The 19565-nt window shown below is 44.4% G+C and overlaps 1 protein-coding gene across 1 annotated transcript in view; it reads right to left on the minus strand.

The window, feature by feature from the left end:
* Positions 1-602: 602 nt before the first annotated feature.
* Positions 603-19565, minus strand: part of E2F6 (E2F transcription factor 6) — a 34055-nt gene continuing 15092 nt past the window's right edge. Inside the window, exons 4-7 of the mRNA XM_077488798.1 lie at positions 18965-19123; positions 17820-17934; positions 10702-10849; positions 603-3433 (exon numbers count right to left, since the gene is read on the minus strand). Of these exons, the coding sequence (XP_077344924.1) occupies positions 3429-3433; positions 10702-10849; positions 17820-17934; positions 18965-19123 (427 nt within the window). The 3' untranslated portion in view covers positions 603-3428. The remainder of the gene's footprint in view (positions 3434-10701; positions 10850-17819; positions 17935-18964; positions 19124-19565) is intronic.

The raw sequence follows: 19565 nt of genomic DNA on the forward strand, positions 1-19565 counted from the left end.
GCTGATAAGTCTGACAAAGGGAAACATTAAACATCGGCACAAGTAAATACTATGAAATAAACAAGTCAGCTATGAACAGGGAAGCAGGGTTGCCATAGAAACGGATTGAGAAGGAGGCTTGGTTAACAGTACAGGAAGTGCTCAATGTAAGGGCGGAAATGCACTCCACTGTGGACTCAGAAAACAATACTTAAGATGGTGCTGCCTAACCCCTGGAAACAAGTTTTTTTAAAGTTTCTTTAAACAGTAATATGCAATTTGGGCTGGATTACAGTGGCTATAGTCTGATAATGACTTATTATAATGGACTAAATGAAAAGCAGCATCAGAGTGGGAGAGTTTACTTCCTCTTTAATGCAAGATACAGCCCCTTTTCGTATCTTAGACATGAACTATGTTATGTGAGCTAGGACATTTGGAAACCAGAAGCCAAGTAGTACCCCTTCTACGACCAGGACATACACAGCTGTCTAAAAAGTTGACTATTGCACAGTTTAGGACAGGAGAGTGAACTGGGCCCCTGTTGCTAATTTTTTAGAAAATAAATAAATAAAAGGAGAACAGTTTATTGATCAAAAAAAACTTTAATTCGATAAACAGAACTTCATCAATGACAAAATAATTTTTTTAAAACAGTAAAAGAGGAAAATCCCTTTGAATTCTAAAATAAACATAGAATTACTAACATGTAACTAATATCATTTCATAGCTACACTTAGTTAGGATAGACACAATAAAAGTTAACAGTATCAAAAGTATTCTAACAAAAATAATATCTGCAATTCAAAACCTGTGTGGCCAGTCTTAGTATATACTGACAAAACAGAATTTATATTTATCCATGTACACTGTACATTAGAGTGAGCCACATTTTATATTAGCCAATAGCTGGAAATTCAGCTGGGACTTTTAGTTCCTCAGATGGAAAGACCCATCCTGCTGTACAAGGTTATATATGATATAACCAGATCTAGAGGAATCCCATGAAAACTGGGATGTTGAAATATATCTGCCAGGGAAGAAACCTAAACTAATTTTCCAAAAAGTGCTTAATTATTACACATCAAGCTGTCGGCTGAATACATATTTAATTTGGCAGACAGCCAGATGTATATTATCCTTATGAATAAAGTAGAATTCCAGCCTAAACCGAATTAGTCTTAAAAGTTTTGAAACTTCTCTCCTCCCCTCCTAACAGCTAAATAGCGTGCTGCCTGGACTGTAAAAGGAAAAAAAAAAAAAAAAAAAAAAAAAAAAAAAAAGAAGAAGAAGCACACACTTATACCTTACACCTATTTCCAGCCCACTTCATTCGGGTCACCTGATCCACACCTCTGGCTCCTCAGTGCCTGTCAGTGGTGGCTGCAGGGGAGAGAAGGGATCACAGGCAACGGCTGGGCTGTGGAAACCCATAAGTGACGTCCTTGCTCCCAGAATTCCCAGCTGTTGTCAAGCACTCTCTCCTCTCCCCTGCAGCCACAAATGACTGACAGGCAATCACATGGCGCAATTTTTTTTATACACCGGTTAGTCTGCATGGGTGTTAGGAAGATGAAATAAATTTTTTTTACTAGTTTGGTTTGGGCTGCAATTGTACTTTTAGCACTTTGTGTGGAACACATCAAGGTTTCTTCTTTGGTGTCTTTATCTATGCATGTCTGTACATCTTTACAATAAATCTTACAATCAAACAATACAAAATAAGAAAATTAGGTGGTTTAAATTTTACAGGAATTTTGCACAATATACCAGGCAAGGTCTGAGAGCCATGATCCTTGAAGCACGGTGCATGTAAAGCGGTCTCCCTTGTGGCAGCAAACTCTTGTAATCTTGATAAAAATCTTGTTGCAGAATTTTCAGTATCCAACACACTTCTGGGTGTGGGATGCCGTCCTCTGCCAGACCCTACATCACTATCTTTATACTGTAATATATGTAATTTGCTCATTATTTTATGTACACCCTGCAGCCACATTTGCTCATGATTTATGCTGCACAAAAGGTAACTCACAATTCTTGTCTAACTGGAAGTCTATGGACCAGGTCTTTCCACAATTTCTATTTTGCCAAGACTCTCTCACCATCCGTCATCAATATGAGAGAATGAAAGACAGAACTAGAAAGAATATATAACTCCCCATATTTAACCACAGTAAGGGAAATTTGGAACAGCACATACAATTGTAAAACACCCAAAAATTTAATTTAAAAAAAACACAAAACTAGAACATAAAATGTCCTCACTGAAAAATACATTAGACAGAGTTCTCATATTTGTGTCATTTTAAACTGCCTTCTGAAGTCGCATCCCCAATGAACTACTTACTATAGACCAACATTTTAGATTACCTCAAAAGCACACATGTTAACAAAAAAAATAAAAATAAATGTAGGTGTATTTTCATGTGTGACAGCCAATTAAAATTTTTACTACCAATGCTCATTAACAAGCATCATAACTGTATGTGCCAACACTGCACACTTCTGTGATCATAGCATTACGTTTTTTCCTAAACCAATGCTACATTTGAATACAACGGGAAAATATAAAAAAAAATGTATATGTATGTATGCATGCATGAATATATATATTCTCCCTGAAATTATTTCACTATAAATTATTAGTATACAAATAGCTGACACCATTTAGTGCATAACACAATTCTAGGGTCCCAAACAAAAAAACAAAAAAAAACAAACACGAAATGGATTGTATATTATCCCTTACTTCCAAACATCTCATTGCTCTAAATTACCGGCACTATTACAGAACATAGACGATGGATGGGGACCTGACTGGAGAAATGGTTTTGGAAAAGGTGCTGTAGGACACAGAGGGTTATCACCTGGGAGGAAAGGTTTTATAAAATTCTGTGCAGGCTGCACAATATTCCATATTTGTCTACCTCCGAAAAATTAAAATAATCATGCGCAGAGCTTATGATTCAGTTTGCCCACAGCCATAATGACGACATCAGCGGCTTAACTTCTCAAATTCCCAGTTGACACACTGCTACATTTCCAACGATCCTAAATGGCAGCGTAGATACTTCTGAATTACATCTGCCAATGATCATAATATGAGTCAGATATTTGCATCTGTGATCACTGCAAGATTATAAAAACTTTTTAAAAGCAAAGTCTGAGGAAAGTTAAGACATTGTAGACAATGCCAAAAATGCTGTACCAGATTTGATCAGAGCAGGCTACAGCTACAGCTCCCCCAAACTTCCCTAAAACAGGACATTATGGTGCATGTCTCAAGTGAGGTGGAAGATATAAAGCTCCTTTCTAGAGCCTTGGACATCCATAACCATTAAAACGGGGATGGCGTTTTGTGCGATATAAACAGCACCTCCTTTTAGAGTCTGTGACGCATTTATAAAGACGAGCTTTATCCCATCATTATCGATAGAAGCCTCCATTTATCAGTCTGTAAGACAAAAGGAAACACAAGAGTCAGCCACAATAAAGAGACAACGGCTGTGAATGCCTAGTAATGTCGGCTAAACAGATTTACGAGTGACTGGTCTGGAATTAAGCTTTCCCACATTTGATGTTGCTATCTGCTTCAGGCAGATGTTCCCCGGGCTAGCTTTCATTTGTTTCATAGAAAAAAAATGGGATTATAGTGAACACAAGGACAACATGGTGCAGACATGACACAGCTCTGGGCAAGCACATGCTATAAATCCAGATGTTTGTGCTATGGATCCCAGACAGTGTGTGGGTTGAAGGAGACCTGCTTTTGCTATACGGCTTGATTTATACAACTTACTAGACCTACTTGGAAAATCAGCTGGTACCTCTGTAGATGTTTTAGGTTGAACTTGTAACCAGTTTGAAATAGGCAAAAACCTTGCTATTGTTCTGCAAGCTCCTACTTTACTTTGTGCCTTTAATATGGCATTGAAACTCTTAGCATTTCAGAAGCTGGTATCTAAAGAAATTTAGGCAGCTTCTACGCCCTTGCCAAGTAACACCACTTGGGCATGGTTACAGGTCACTGATGTCATAGTGGGAGGATAGTAGTTTAAGTCTTTCAAAGTGGCAAGTGCTTCAGGTGCCTTATTTACAGCTGTGCAATTCTAAAAAAATAAAAGGTTATATAATATCTCTCTAATGGTGGGAAAAATCTTGTCTGCAATTGCCCTCCTCCCATGAAAGATTACAAGAGTAATAGCCATATTTAATGCTCATGGTCACAGTAAGCCAAAAGGTCTTGATATTCATGATCGACACAGCAGTCAGTCAATGAGTGTTTTTTTTCCCCCCCCTTTTGCATGCTGGCATTTTGCCGGTTGTTAACCACTTGCTTACTGGGCACTTAAACCCCCCTCCTGCCCAGACCAATTTTCAGCGCTGATGCACTTTGAATGACAATTGCGCGGGCATACAACACTGTACCCAAATGAAATTTTTATAATTTTTTCCCCCACAAATAGAGCTTTCTTTTGGTGGTATTTAGTTACAGCTGGGAGTTTTATTTTTTGCTAAACAAAAAAAGATGCAAAAAAAAAATAAAAAATCATGTTTAATACTTTGTTATAAAATTTTGCAAACAGGTCATTTTTCTCCTTTATTAAAGTGCGCTGATAGGCATAGTTAAGGCGGCACTAAGAGGCACAGATAAGGCGGCACTGATGGGCAAAGATGGGCACAGATAAGATGGCACGGATGGGTGGCACTAAGGGGCACTGATAGGTACCACTGATGAATGGGACTGATGGGCACTGATAGGTGGCACTGCTGGGCACTGGTAGATGACACTGATGGGCACGGATATGTGGCACTGGGGTGAAGCACCTTTGTTGAGGCAGATTGTGGGCACTGCTGGGTAGCACTGACGGGGGCATTTATTTTTTATTGAGGTGGCACTGGCAGGGGGCAGGTGGGCACTGGCAGGGCTGGCCGTGATCGGCTCTTTTTTTTTCTCCTCGCGCTGTCAGCGCGAGGAGGAATAATAGCCGGTTACCGGCTCCGTTGTATCACATGATCAGCTGTCATTGGCTGACAGCTGATCACGTGATAAGGGGTCGGGATAGACCCCTTGCTCGGATCGGTGATCAGGCGAGTCTCAGACTCACCGATCACAGAGCGCCCCGGCGCGCGCCCCTCAGGGGGCACGCAGGCCGCTCGTGCACAGGACGACGTCAATAGACGTAGTCCCGGCAAAGGAGGTCCGCGCTGTAGCCGTCATTCGGCTATAGCGCGGGTCTCGAGTGGTTAAGGAGTAGGAGGAGGGTGGAGAGGGGGAATCTGCAACCTCTGACAGCTGTGTGTAAGAAATGATTTTACACACAGAGCTGTCACAGATCCCCACACAGTACACCAAGCACCAATGTCACCGTGCCCAATCACACATCTGTACCAGTGTAAAAAAAAAAAACAGTGTTCCATTGTGACAGCAATATCGGTCAGTGTCTGTCGGTGGAAGATCAACATCTGTCAGTGTACCAGTGTCCCACAAACAAATAAAACATTTAAAGCACCTCCGTCCAAAAGCGAAGGCGCACCTTGGTCCCGTACACATACATAAACAGCAATCGCCCCACAAATGTGAGGTATCTCCGTGAACGTCAAAACGAGAGCAATAATTCTAGCACCAGACCTTCTGTGTCACTCTAAACTATTAACCAATAAAGGCTAATAAAGTGTTGCCTATGGAGATTTTTAAATGCCAAAGTTTGGCACCATTTCACAAGCATGCAATATATAAAAAAGTGTGACGTATTTGGTATCCATTTACCTGGCGCAACACCATATTTTTTCTATTTTAGCAAAAATTTGGGTATTATATTGTCTGTGTGCATTGAAATTTATTAATATGCATTTATGCATTGGTGTGTAAAATTGCATTAGAAAAACTGCGCAAATACCGTGTTACATAAAAAAAAAAAAAAAAAAAAAAAAAAAAAAATTGTAAAACCCACCATTTTCTAGGTCCTCTGCTACAAAAATATATAATGTTTGGGGGTTCCAAGTAATTTTCTAGCAAAAAATAGGATTTTTATAAACAGCTTACCTGTAAAAATCCTTTCTTCCTTCGAGTACATCACGGGACACAGAGCCATAGTATTTACTGAATGGGTTATATAGGCACCACTAGGTGATGGACACTGGCACACCCTAGACAGGAAGTTTAGCCCCTATATACCCCTCCCCTAATGGGAGTACCTCAGTTTTGTAGCAAAGCAATATTAGTGTATTAGAAGAGGGGAGGGACCTTTGTGTCCCATGATGTACTCAAAGAAAAAGATTTCAAAAAGGTAAGCTGTTATAAAAATCCGATTTTCTTTTTCATACATCACGGGACACAGAGCCACAGTATTTGGTCGGCACAGGGGTGTAGTGGTTAGCACTCGCCTAGCAGTAAAAAGGGTCACTGGTTTGAATCCCAACCACGACACTACCTGCCTGGAGTTTGCATGTTCTCCCTGTGCCTGCGTGCTTTTCCTCCGGGTACTCCGGTTTCCTCCCACACTCCAAAGACATGCAGGTAGGTAGGTTAATTGGCTTTTGTCGAAAATTAGCCCTAGTATATGAGTGGGGACCTTGGATTGTGGGCTCCTTGAGGGTAGGGACCGATGTGAGTGTGCAATGTACAGGGATAGGGACAATTGTAGACACTTACTCCGGTTGAACTGGATGGACTGGTGCCTTTATTCAACCTTACTAACCATGTAACAAGTATTTACTAAATGGGATGTCCCAGAGCAATGCTATCTAAGGTAAGGTGTTAAAAAAAAATCGGCTTTTCTTTTTCGTACATCACGGGACACAGAGCCACAAACAAAAGTAGGGTGCAATTAGACCAGAGGACCTTATACTGCTGCCTGCAGCACACTGCGCCCAAAAGCGTTATCCTCATGCCTTCTCACATCGACCTGATAGAATCTGGTGAATGTATGGACTGAAGACCAAGTTGTGGCCTTTACAGATTCAGAACTCGAAAATCCAACTACAGTATAAATACTCTAAAATATTAATCAAAGGCAACTTCAGTTTCTTGCATGAAACAAGGATTAATGGGCGAGCTTTACTCTAATTTCAGCAGCAGAATAGGAGGGAATGCATAAGTCAGTAAGATCTGATCCCACGGAGTCACCAACCCAACTGTCCCGCATGCAAGTGGATCCCTTGTTCTTGACAAAGTTGTCGATCTTGTTGTTGAACCTGGACGCAGACAGATCTACGTCCGGGATCCTCCAACTTTGGCATATAGCCAGGAAGATGTCGGGGTGAAGAAACCATTACCCTGGGAACAACTGCTGGCAACTTAAGTAGTCCGTCTGCCAGTTCTAAAGTTCTGAAGATTGCCGATATGTGCGGCACATACTTTTCTGCTCAGATTAGGATCTGGTTTACCTCTCCTGGGCTGCACGACTCCTGGTGCCCCCTTGGTGATTGATATAAGCCACTGCTGTGGCATTGTTAGAATGGATTCTAACAGGACAACCCTGCAACCTGAATGTCCAGGCCTTTAGGGCTAGGTACGCCACCCAAATCTCTAGAATGTTGATGGGCAAGGTCCTCTCGATTTTGGACCATTTACCTTGGACAGTCGTTTCTTCCAGAACTGCTCCCCAACCAAAAAGGCTGGCATCTGTTACCACCTTCTAGGTAACTGGTAAAAAGGATTTCCCTTTCCACAGATTCTCGGGTACCAACCGAGGCTCTGACGCACGATTGGCGACAAGCGCATCACCAGTCATTTCTCAGTCTGTGAAGCTGAAGAGGGTTCTTCCCCAGTTGATTCATCAGTCTCATCCCAGTCCTCTGAGGGGGATTCGCCTCCCCTGTCCCAGAGTTCCTCTGTTTGAGGGTCCTGGGTGGTAGAAGGGGACCTAATGTGTTTTTTTTCCCCCCCACTTTGTGAACATGTGATTAAGGCCATTAATCTTTCCTGTAATTCACTTATGGTTGAGGAAAAAAAACTCCTGTGTAATATATACAGGGGCGGAAATGGCAGAAGCAGTTGCAGCCCCTGATAACGACGGCTCACTCTCACCAGCCTCCCTAGGTCTTTCAGGGGGAGACTGCATTGCGGGGGGGGTGTCCTCAGAGCGTGAGGGAGATCCCTTTGAGCCCCTATTTTTCAGGGTATTTGTACCTCCCCTTCTGCCCATAGTGCTAAGCACAAATGCAGAGGTACTACCAGAAATGTACCCACTGCTAAACAAAATAGTCCAGCAACTGCGGCTGCTATCAAGGCTCAGTCTGATGCCAAGTAAATGTTGCCTGGGAATGCCTGTGTCACCCACACTCACAAGCCATCCATCTGCTCTGTGCCCCTCCTTAAGCTGTGTGCACCTGCAAAAAAGTGCACCTTTATAGCCCGCGTTGTGGGCGTTAAACCACAACGACGTCGCTCTAATGCCCCGCCTCCTCCTCCGACCACACCTCCCCCCCTTCGTCTTTAAAAAAAAAAAGACCGCTTTTCCCGCACAAGCCGAGGGATCCGATTGGATCCCACATTGGGGGGAGGCTGGGGTAGAGGGCCGGTGGATGAAGAGCAGCTGAAATGGCGGCGGCAGGAGGCCATGCGACATGCTGGCGACTAACACATGGACTCTAGCCTGAAGGATGCTGTGGGGGGACATTCCTGGAAAGAACCCCCCCCCCCCCACATCCTACCTGGAGCATGGGCTCAGAGGAAACGTGTGGCTTGTGACACAGACCTGGCAAGCATGGAATCGGGTATGTGCTCTGGACAGCCCCCGTGCCGACTTTAGGCATAGCAACATTTACTTAAAGGAGAAAACCCACAAGAATTAGAAAAATTCCTTAGGAATCTCCCTTACCTTATCCAGCTGCAGGGTTCTGTAGTAAGAGACCCAATCTTCACCGCTCACGGTGGGCTCCCTTAAAAAAACCTTCAGGAACTGGGGCCCCTTGTTATCGGGGATCCACACTCCTGGGCCTGTAAAGCACTCCGCCAGGAAAATATGGCTGAAAAAACAAATACTGAATCACGGGGTCCAGCTCTCTAAAAAGAGAAGCTTTCCGGGCAAAACCTTGTTTCTTTCGGACACGAGGCCCAGGTACTATTCAATTCGGCCTGGAAACGGCACTTTGAAAGGATCCGGTTGCACTGCCTGCCCCAGCAAAGATTTCTCCAGCGGAGCTCAGCACAGCACATCTCATCTTTACTTGTGACTAACACCTTAGACACTGGCGAAAAAAAACTGAGGTACTCCCAGTAAGGGGAGGGGTTATAAAAAGGGAACTAAAACGTCCTGTCTAGGGTGTGCCAGTGTCCATCACCTAGTGGTGCCTATATTACCCATTCAGTAAACACTGTGGCTCTGTGTCCTGTGATGTACGAAAAAGAAATACAGATTTCTACTTGTAAACACAAAAAGTGTCTGAATTAGGTCTGGTCTTAAAGTGGATAATGGCTGAAGGTGTTCCTTGGATGTTGCGCTTTTCTATGTGGCCAGGCTGTGAAAAGGTCTTACACATGTGGTATTGCCATACTCAGGACGTGCAGCAGAATGTGTTTTGGGTGTAGTTGCAAGTATGCCTATGCTGTGTGTGATAACTTAATATGACATTTTTTTTTCTCCATAAAATATTATATATATATATATATATATATATATATATATATATATATATATATATATATATATATATATATATATATATATAAAAAAATAGGAAACTTCAGGAGGGGTTTTCTCATCATTCTTCTCCTGCATGCCTAAGCCAAGGGCATATGGATTCCAGGAAGTAAATGCTACATGAATCATCTGCCCTTACTCAAAATGGCCACATCCAGAAATGCTAATGGGCCTTTTCAAGGCGATTTTGCAGCAAAATAAAGAATGGAGACATGAATGGATGGGGGAAGTTTCTTTGAATATTAAAGATGAGATAAATAGTGCTTGTGGTTCTGCTGTAGTTTTGCTTTACAGTGTTTCTAAAGGTTATAACTTACCTGCCCTGTAGAATGGTTTTGCACAGAGCAGCCCTAATTCTCATCTCGGGTCCCCCGTCAGTGCTTCTGGCCCCTCCCCTACACCAATTGCCCCCAGTGCAAGATGCTTAGAGACACTTGTGTGTACTCACTCTTAAGCCGGCCGTGTGTGTCTATGGGACACACATAGCATGGCTTAGTCCCACCCCCAGATCTCCCCTCACTGGCTGCGATTGATAGAGATTGTGTCTCAACCAATGAGCAAAAAGAGATCCGCTGCTCTCGTGCACATCACTGGATTGGGATCAGGTATTAGGGGGGCTGTGGGGGAGGCTGCACCCTGAAGTTTTACCTATATGCATTCTATGGTAAAAACCTTCACCCTCTACAACCACTTTAAAATCAGTATAACTGCAAATCATTAAAAAACAAAAAACAGTAAGTAGACTTTGTATTTCCTTCCTATTTATAAAAGACAAGGTTCGACAGACTTGGGAACCATCTTTTGGAGGAAAACCCTTTCCCTTAACTAGTAACCATCTTCTCTGCTGAAAATTTGTTTTGTTCATGCCATTTCCAAGGTGTTCAACATTTCGTCAGATTGCCATCTTGTCTATGGGAAGTTTTACAACTTATGGACACTACCAGGGCAAAAAACAGGCCGCACAATCAAGATTCATTATCATACAGCAAGCAGATTTCAAAAGGTACATTATTAAAACATGTTTAGATACTGGTCTTATAAAGGTATAACTGTATTATATGCTTTTTTTTTTTACCATCTTCAATTAGAATTGGTTCAGGATCCATTTTAAGAGCCTTTGTTAATCTCCGAAAAGATTTCCTGCCTGTAGCTTCATCCTCTACTTCACAAAGATAAACATCAATTGGCCCCTTTGAACTCTTTATATGAATCTCTATGCAATCCTGCAAAGAATGCAATGCAAAAATGAGTCAATAACATGTACTTCCCAAAATATAAATCAAATAAATACATTGCGAAAAAAAAAAAAAAAAAAAAAAAAAAAAAAAAAAAATTATAAATACATAGAGTTAGATCAGTCTTTTAATGTCATCTGTAGCTTCAAAGTTTATCTTCATTTTTTGACAGGTATATTAACAGGAAATTAAATAAAATCCCTCCATCACAGACACATACAGCAATAAAACTCCTGAGGCCAGTTCATACCATAGAAACGCAGTGCGGATGCATTCCTGCATACGCGTTTTTGATGCAGCCCAGTGCACCCCCCCCCTTTCTTAACCTTAAATAAGGACGTGTATTGCAGTGCGTTTTTGATGTGTTTTATAGCGTTCCAGTACAGGAAAATGCAGCGTGTTCTACTTTTTCTTATGGAAAGCATCTGGAAATGCAAGCACCGGTGTGAACTATGCCATTGAAAACCACATAAACCTACTATCCATGCATTTTTGTTGCAGGAGAAAAAAAAAACAAAAAACAAAAAAAACCGCACTGTACTGCATGTGGTGTGAAATGGCTCCAAGAGTAAATATTAAAACCTCTATTGGGATAGCATTGCTGTTAAAAAGCCACTTAAGGAGATTACTGTCCAGGTATTTCGTGTCAGGCAAAACAAAAAAAGTGAGGAGAAATTAACAGGGACACACATGCTATGCAAAACGATTTAATAAAAATGTAAAAAACTCTTTAGAAAGCAAACAGCCAGAGCAGAAAAATAAATAAATAGCCTGTTCCCTGCCACAATGCTGCAAAGAAAAGCCCTTACACTGTGAAAGCAATGATCTCTCTGCAGAGATCTGACAACCCCTGCTGAGTCAGAGCTAGAGCTCTCCATATCAGAAAGAGGCCCAACTCCAGTCAAACATTTTTTTGTTCCCTTGCAGTGCAGCTGTGCCGATGCTGCACAAGTTAAGTGCTCATTTTTTTTCCTAGGCAACGGGAGAGCGGAAATGTACTTATCTGGTCCTCTCAGTACATTATCGGCCCAGCCCCCCTGTACTCCAGCAGTCTTGAACAGTGGACTGATGTTACCACACCAAGAACAGGCTCCATATACCAGGAACAATCCACTAGACCATGGGGGAGCGCCGTTTTCCAGAGGAAAGAAGGACCGGGTGAGCATATGCTTTCTGTTCTCGCCCCTAGACAAAACAAGCAGTAGGCCACTGCAGTGCGGGCACAGCTCCACTAAATTTTTGTACTCACTGTAAAATCCTTTTCTCTGAAGTTCATTGACAGACACTCTTGACCTTAGGGTTCAGGAGAGGACTAGGCAGAACATGTAAAAACAGCAAGACTGCACAGTTATATATGTGGCTATAACCCCTCACCCCGCTCCCTGCAGCTCAGTTTGTCAAAAAGCAGTGCAAATATAAATAGGAGGGGTGGGTGCTGTGTCCGTCAATGAACTTCAGAGAAAAGGATTTTACGGTGAGTATAAAAATCCCATTTTCTCTTTCGTTCATTGATGGACACAGCTCCTTTAATTCTTGACATTAGGGACGTCCCCAAGCAGTGTAAAAAAATAAATAAATAAAAAAAAATTAAAAAAAATGAAGTGTGGAAACAGCAAAACATAATTTCATCCACAACAAAGGGAACACCTCAGAGGAGTCACCATCTTAAAATGGCCACCATCAAAACCAGCGGCCAACTTGTGCATCAAAACATGCATTTACAACAAACTAGTAACTTAAAGAAAGTGTAATTGCAACCTTACACATCCGCCTGCAAACCCTTGCGGCCAAAGCAAGCATCCGAAGATGCGCTTACGTCAACTTTGTAGAATTTAGTGAAAGTGTGAACGGACGACCAAGTTGCTGCCTTACACACCTGGGAGACAGAAGCTTGATGTCGGAAAGGTCCCAATTGCTCCGTTGGAATGAGCCGTGACAGGAAAAGGGGGCACCTGCCCCTTTAAAGGCATAGGCCTGAACCACGATCTGTCTGATCCACCGAGAAATGGTGGACGACGAGACCGCCAGACCTTTTTATTTTTTTTCGGACCAGCCACCAAGACAGAGTCTGATTTCTGGAAGGGAGCTGTAGCAGACATATACACCCGTGAAGCCCAGACCATGTCCAGGGAATGTAAGGCAACCTCTTTTGGGTGTGTCAGCTTAAGACGTAATGAAGGTAACAATGTCCTCATTTAGATGGAATGCCAAAACCACCTTTGGAAGGAAAGAGGGCTGCAGACATAGCACCGCCTTATCCTTGTGGATGACCACGTAGGGAGACTTGCATGACCAAGGCCGCCAACTCAGAAACCCTCTTGGCAGATGTAATAGCCACTAGAAAAACTACTTTCTGAGAGAGGGAATCTCCCCAATGTTCTCAAACAGCAGTTTCTGAAGCGCCAATAGCACCAGATTCAGATCCCACGGAGGTAGCGGTGGTTGAACCGGAGGGACTACGTGTCAAACTCCTTGCACAAAAGGTACTCACCAATGAGCCAGTCGCCAAGGGGCATTGGGGGGAAAAAAAAAACAGCCAAGGCTGATATCTGTCCCTTGATGGTGCTTAAGGCAAGTTTCTGATTCACTCCTAGCTGCAAAAACAGCAGGATCTTGGAAACTGAAAAAGGTGCGGACTCCACCCCAGATGTAACCCTTCCATGTACAATGCTAAATCTTCTAAGACGGCTTCCGTACCCTCAGTATAGTGGAAATTACCGAGTCTAACAGACCCCGGTCCTTTAGCACCTGGTTTTCAAACAGCCATGCTGTTAAAACCAGAGACAGTAAAGCAGGATGAAGTATCGGACCTTGCGCTAGAAGGTCCTCTAATGCCGCGTACACACGACCAGACTTATGTCCGACAGACTTTCGAAGGAGTTCTGCCGGAGTTCTGACAGAGTTCTGACGGACTTTCCGAATGTGAGCGGACTTGGCCACACACAATCACACCAAACTCCGACGGATTCGAACGTGATGACGTACGACTGGACTCGAATAAGGAAGTTCATAGCCAGTAGCCAATAGCTGCCCTAGCGTCGGTTTTTGTCCGTCGGACTAGCATACACACGAGCGGATTTCTCGGTAGGAACTAGGTCCGACAGAGTTCTTGCGGAAAAATTTGAAGCATGTTCCATTTCTAAAGCCTGTCAGACTTTTGCGAATCAAAAGTCTGTTGCAGCCCACACACGATTGAATAGTCTGCCGGAATCATTCCGTCAGACTTTTGATGTTGAAAAGTCCGGTCGTGTGTACGGGGCATTACAGCTGAAGCCACCAAGGAACATCTGCCACCAGTCGTACTAGGTCGGCATACCAAGGACGCCGAGACCAATCTGGAGCAATCAAAATTATTGGAATTCTCTCGGCCTTCACTCTGCGAAGTGAGTGAGTGCATGAGTGTAAATGAGCTGACAGATGGAGCCACCAACGCATCTGAAGCATCCGCCCTGGGGGTCTCTTGTCCTGGACACAAACCTCTGCACCATTCGATTGAGCCGAGAGGCCAAGAGGTCCACATCTGGTGTGCCCCACCTTAGGCAAAGGAGCCTGAATACCTCCGGATGCAATGACCGTTCCCCAGACGACTTAGGTAGTCCGCCTGCCAGTTTTCTATGCCATCCTCTGCCCACTGGAGGATGTTGGCGACCTCCCGTGCTGCAGCTGAGCTCCTTGTTCCTCTCCTTGATGGTTGACGTATGCCACCGCCGTGGCATTGTCTGACTGGATCCTGATCGGACGCCCTTGTAGCCCCATTGACCATGTGGAGAGGCAAAGTCTGATCGCCCGAAGCTCAAGCACACTGATTGGCAGTTGGGATTTCTCCCGTGACTAAAGGCCCTGGGCTGACTGTACTCCCAGCACTCCTCCCCCCCAACTGGTCAGGCGGGCATCCGTTGTGATCACCGTCCAATTGAGAGGAAGGAACAATCTTCCAGACCAAAGGGCTGGAGACCGTAGCCACCAGAGAAGGGAATCTTTGGATAATGGAGATTTGTTCCATTTTGACAAAATCTCCTTCTGCAAGACTCGGGTGTGAAATTGCGCGTACGGTACCACCTCGAAAATGGCTACCATGAGGCCCAAAACACGCATGCAGAAGCACAGCGACGACCACCTGCGGTTCATCAACAACTTCACCACAGCTTGAAGAGTCTGCAGCTTGTCTGAAGGGAGAAAAACTCTCGCTTCTAAGGAGTCCAACAGCAAGCCCAGGTACTACAGGCGTTGAGTGGGCACTAACACAGACTTCTTTTGGTTCAGCACACAAGCAAACTCACGGAAAGTCTGCATGATGATCGGTACATCCTCCCTCAATTCTGAGGCGGAAGCTGCTCTCAGAAGGTCATCTAGGTAACCCACGATTGCAATCCCACATTGCCTTAATAGCGACAGAATTGGAGCTAACACCTTGGTAAAGACTTGGGGGGCTGACGCTAGGCCAAAAAGGACAGCCACAAACTGATAGTGCTCATCCCTGACTGCAAATTGCAGAAACCGGATGCCTGAGGCATATGGGTACATGTAAATATGCATCCTGGATATCCAGGGATGCCAGGAAGCCCCTCTGATGGAGTGCAGCGACCACGGAGCAAACGGATTCCATCCTGAACCTTTGCACTTTCACAAAGCTGTTGAGGGCCTTCAAGTCCAGGATTGGATGTACCCCTTCCTTTTTGGGGACTACAAACAGATTGGAGTAGAATCCCTGAAACCTTTCCCTTGTCGGTACAGTTACTATCACCCAGCGCAGTAGCAGGTCCCGTACAGCCCTGAACAGGACTTCCAGATGGGCTGGAAGTAGAGGTAGGTTGGAGGGAAAAAAATAAATAAATCTGTTTGGTGGATAAGAAAGAAACTAACTATCTTGTATGCCACTGAAACCAGTTTGCAAACCCACTGGTCAGACCGTAGCGAGGTCCAACGAGATGCAAACTCCCGAAAGCAGACCAGGGGAGATGGTTGCTTCTCCAATTCACAGTGCAACAGCTTTGCCCGGCTTCAGCAAAATGGCGGCGGCCCCTCCCAAGGTAAATTTACTCAGGCACCTCACAGCACAGTAAAAAGGGGCAGAAAAACAAAAATGGACCCCAACAGCCAGAGAAGCCCCCCCCCCCCCCCCCGGCCTAGGTACATACACCGCACCTTATGCCCAGTCACACAATGGCCCTAGCAGGGGGAAGAGGGAATCAGGGACATAGAGAGAGGAAAAGGAGAGTGAGAGACCCCTAGTCGACCTCCCAGGGAATGCCCAGCTGCTCTATCCTGCCGAGGCAGGGAGAGCCATACTTACCCTTTCTGTTAGGATTGCTGGACGCATTCCACCACAGACCCATCACCCGAGCAGTACGGGGTGGCTTCTGGCCACGGCACACTGACAGCAGTAGTCCAGTCATATGTGTGCCTTGGAGCATATAGCTCACCGGCCACCCCTGGAGAAGAAGGGGCATGTTGTGGCCGACCCAGTGCGTAGCTAGGGTCTGCTCACGCTCGATGGTCAGACTGGGGAGACTACAAGGATCTATATTATCCAGCCTGTCACCCTGCCGGCGGTGCTGTACAGTCTTGCTGTTTTTACATGCGTTACATGTTGTGCCTGGTCCTCGCCTGAAGTGAAGGGATAACCCTAAGGTCAAGAATTAAAAAAGGAGCTGTGTCCATCAATGAACGAAAGAGAAAAAGGGTTTATGCCCAGAGTTGGGATTAAAAGATGATCTTCAGTCAAAAAAAAAAAAAAAGTCAGCAGCTACAAATAATGTAGCTGCTGACTTTTAATAAAAGGACACTTACCTGGCCAGTTCTTTGCTGATCTTCAAGTCCCTGGCATCGACATCTTGGAGCTTCATAGTCGTGCTGCGCTTTATAAAGAGACTTGCATTCTTCTAGGATCTGTGACTTGTCCGAGGAGGTGGAAGCAGAACTTCCCTGTTAGGTTGAAGTGCCGCTTTAAAGTGGTTGTAAACCCTTACATATACCCAGTGAAGTGACTGGCCTCAGGTGATACACAGATGAAACAAATCTCCCCACATAAATTATTACAGTTTTATGTGCAGATTTTGTTTCTCTACATCTGTTCAAAGCCGAGAATTTATAAAGCTTGTCTGAGCCGTAAAAAAAAAAAAAAAGAAGGAAGAAGACGACGACGAAGAGCTCACACTGAAGAGAGCTCTGAGAGCTGAGGGAAGGGACACCTCTCTCTCCCACCCCCCCCCCCCCCCCCCCCCCACCAAGGAATTGAGCTGAGGCTGTCAATCAGCTGCAGCTCCCTCCCCGGTCACCATTCTTCTCTTGGTGTCAGGAAAACTTGTCAGAAGTAATTCAATCAGATAGAGGAACAAAGCAGCAGACAAATTACACTAGAGGAATATGTTTTGTTCACATTTCATGTCTGAGGTTTACAACCACTTTAAAGCTTTGCTGAATGCAGTTATAGGTTTGAGACCACTGCTTCCATACAGAGAACAAGGGCAGCTGCCGACAGGCTTTTCTAATTATGCTTTGGCTGCTTTCTAGATAAAGCACTCTGTACGACATTGGATACCATTGGTTTGGAATGTATTTAGCAGATTTAAACTGAAAGTTCCATTGGGCTTTATATGCCATAACCCACAGCAACCAGTAAAAAATCGGTATAAGTAATAAATTTTGTTGAAGCAAAAAAGTTAAAGTATGTTAAAGCATTCTGATTGAATGCTTTGGTTTACTGGAGAAAGGCACATCATGTGACTAATCAGAAATAGCCCAAAGTCAGCCCCCATATTTCTCACATGAAAGACTCGCTTTATGGAAGCCAGAACTGCTAGTCTTGGGTGAAAAGGTTAGCTGCCTGGCTGTCAAACAAACTGAAATTGAAGTTACAACCAGGCAACTAGCACTTTTAGAACATGGTCACCCATGGTAGCCTCCATCTTCTCTATCACGATGATCTTACTTTAAGTTGCAGTCATAAGGTACTTGCCTCACTGGGAGCTGGAACCTCCAACTTGGTTTCCTCTGGGGCTTTCACAGCGATGACAATCTGCTCCTGGTAATCTTCAATACTGTGAAGGTCTTGGTAAGTTACATAGGCCAATGTGTTTCTTCATTAAGGATAGTAAACTGTAGGAATCGGCCCCAGGAATTCCTGAGGAATCAACAAACTGAGGAAAAAATAAATAAAACTAGCACATGGTACTTCCTAGGCCTATAACAGGAAATGCCGTCTGACATAATGCTGTTTCTGAATAGTCATGAATACATCTAGCCAATGCATACAATTCAGTCTGATATAACAGTTAAACCTGTGCCAACATGCCCAAACTGTAAACAAGCACTGAGCTGCAATGGTCAGTTCATTCATGTATTGCAAGAACTCAAAATAATTTACCCAATTTGTATAATTTTAGAGTAGCAAGCCCACTGGTAATTTTCTATGAGTGGGAGTTCTGCTACATTAGACATAAAGCAGGGCTTGATAAATTTGCTTAGAATCTAGGAGCCAGTTTTTTTTTAAATCCTCTGGCCAGACCTGCATGCTTGCACATGGCTGATGCCAAGTGAAAAAACAAAATAAAAAACAAAAAAAAAAACTTGTTTGTTATACGATTACTATACGTAGGTTTCACAGGCGATAGTGTAACTGTATGCTCTCTGCGAGAGGGAGGTTGGAGGTGGGCCAACAGCTATCCAGCCAATGATTGGGCTGTTTAAGAAAGGGGCGGGCCAGATACATGTAGTGGCCCGCCCAGATCACATCCCATTGGCTGGTGTTGGATCCCGCCCACCTCCGACATCCAACCTCAATTTTGAAAGCTTCCCTCTCTCCATACAGTTTCACACACTGTGGCGCTGCTCTGCCAACAGAGTGGAGAAGGGAGCAGGAACCTCTCGCCATGTCAGCGGCTGCTGAGCCACTCTTCCTGCTCCATCCCCACTAATCACGTTACCAGACACTGCTCTGTGTCTGGAGGGCCTATGATGCCTGCGAGGCTCCTCAACTTTCCCAGCCAAGACACCACAGCCCACCCTGTAGCAGAGGCACCTGTCACTGACAAAAGCCCAGGCGCCAGGGCACAATTTCTAGTCGCAACGGCGACCTGGGATTTGTCGAGCCCTGAAGGATATCTCCTATTTGTGCGGTCATCCGTTAGCCTGAAGAGTTGATGAGCGCAATCTTTGATTAGGTCATCCAATGCTTCCTCCATAGCTGAGAGATCGCTGATGTCATTGCGGATCCGCTGTTGCTCTGGGATCTCCGTTCCTGTGTGGTTCACGTCTGTCCCCCTTCAATGAGAATCACTACATTAGAAAGAATGCTGAGAAGATCATACAGCTCTGAACACAATTTCAATCTACAGATACTGCTTTGTGCATTATAGTTTACTATATTACACCCCATTCACGCTTGTGCAACTCGTCATGCGACTTTGGACATCAAAGTCCCATAACAATTCATACACCACGTTTTCCAATGATAACCATTCATATATGTATGACTTAGGCTGCTTTCACACTGGGGCGGGAGCAGCGTCGGCGGTAAAGCGCCGCTATTTTTAGCGGCGCTTTACCGTCGTTCTAGCGGCTGTGTGTGGGCGCTAGCGGGGTGGTTTTAACCCCCGCTAGCGGCCGAAAAGGGGTTAAACCCGCCCGCAAAGCGCCGCTGCGGCGGCGCTTTGCCGGCGGTATTGCCGCGGTGTCCCATTGATTTCAATGGGTAGGAGCGGTA

Source organism: Lithobates pipiens, unplaced genomic scaffold (genome assembly GCF_037356315.1).
Source record: "Lithobates pipiens isolate NorthernLeopardFrog02 unplaced genomic scaffold, aLitPip1_a1.2 Scaffold_18, whole genome shotgun sequence".
NCBI lineage: Eukaryota > Metazoa > Chordata > Amphibia > Anura > Ranidae > Lithobates > Lithobates pipiens.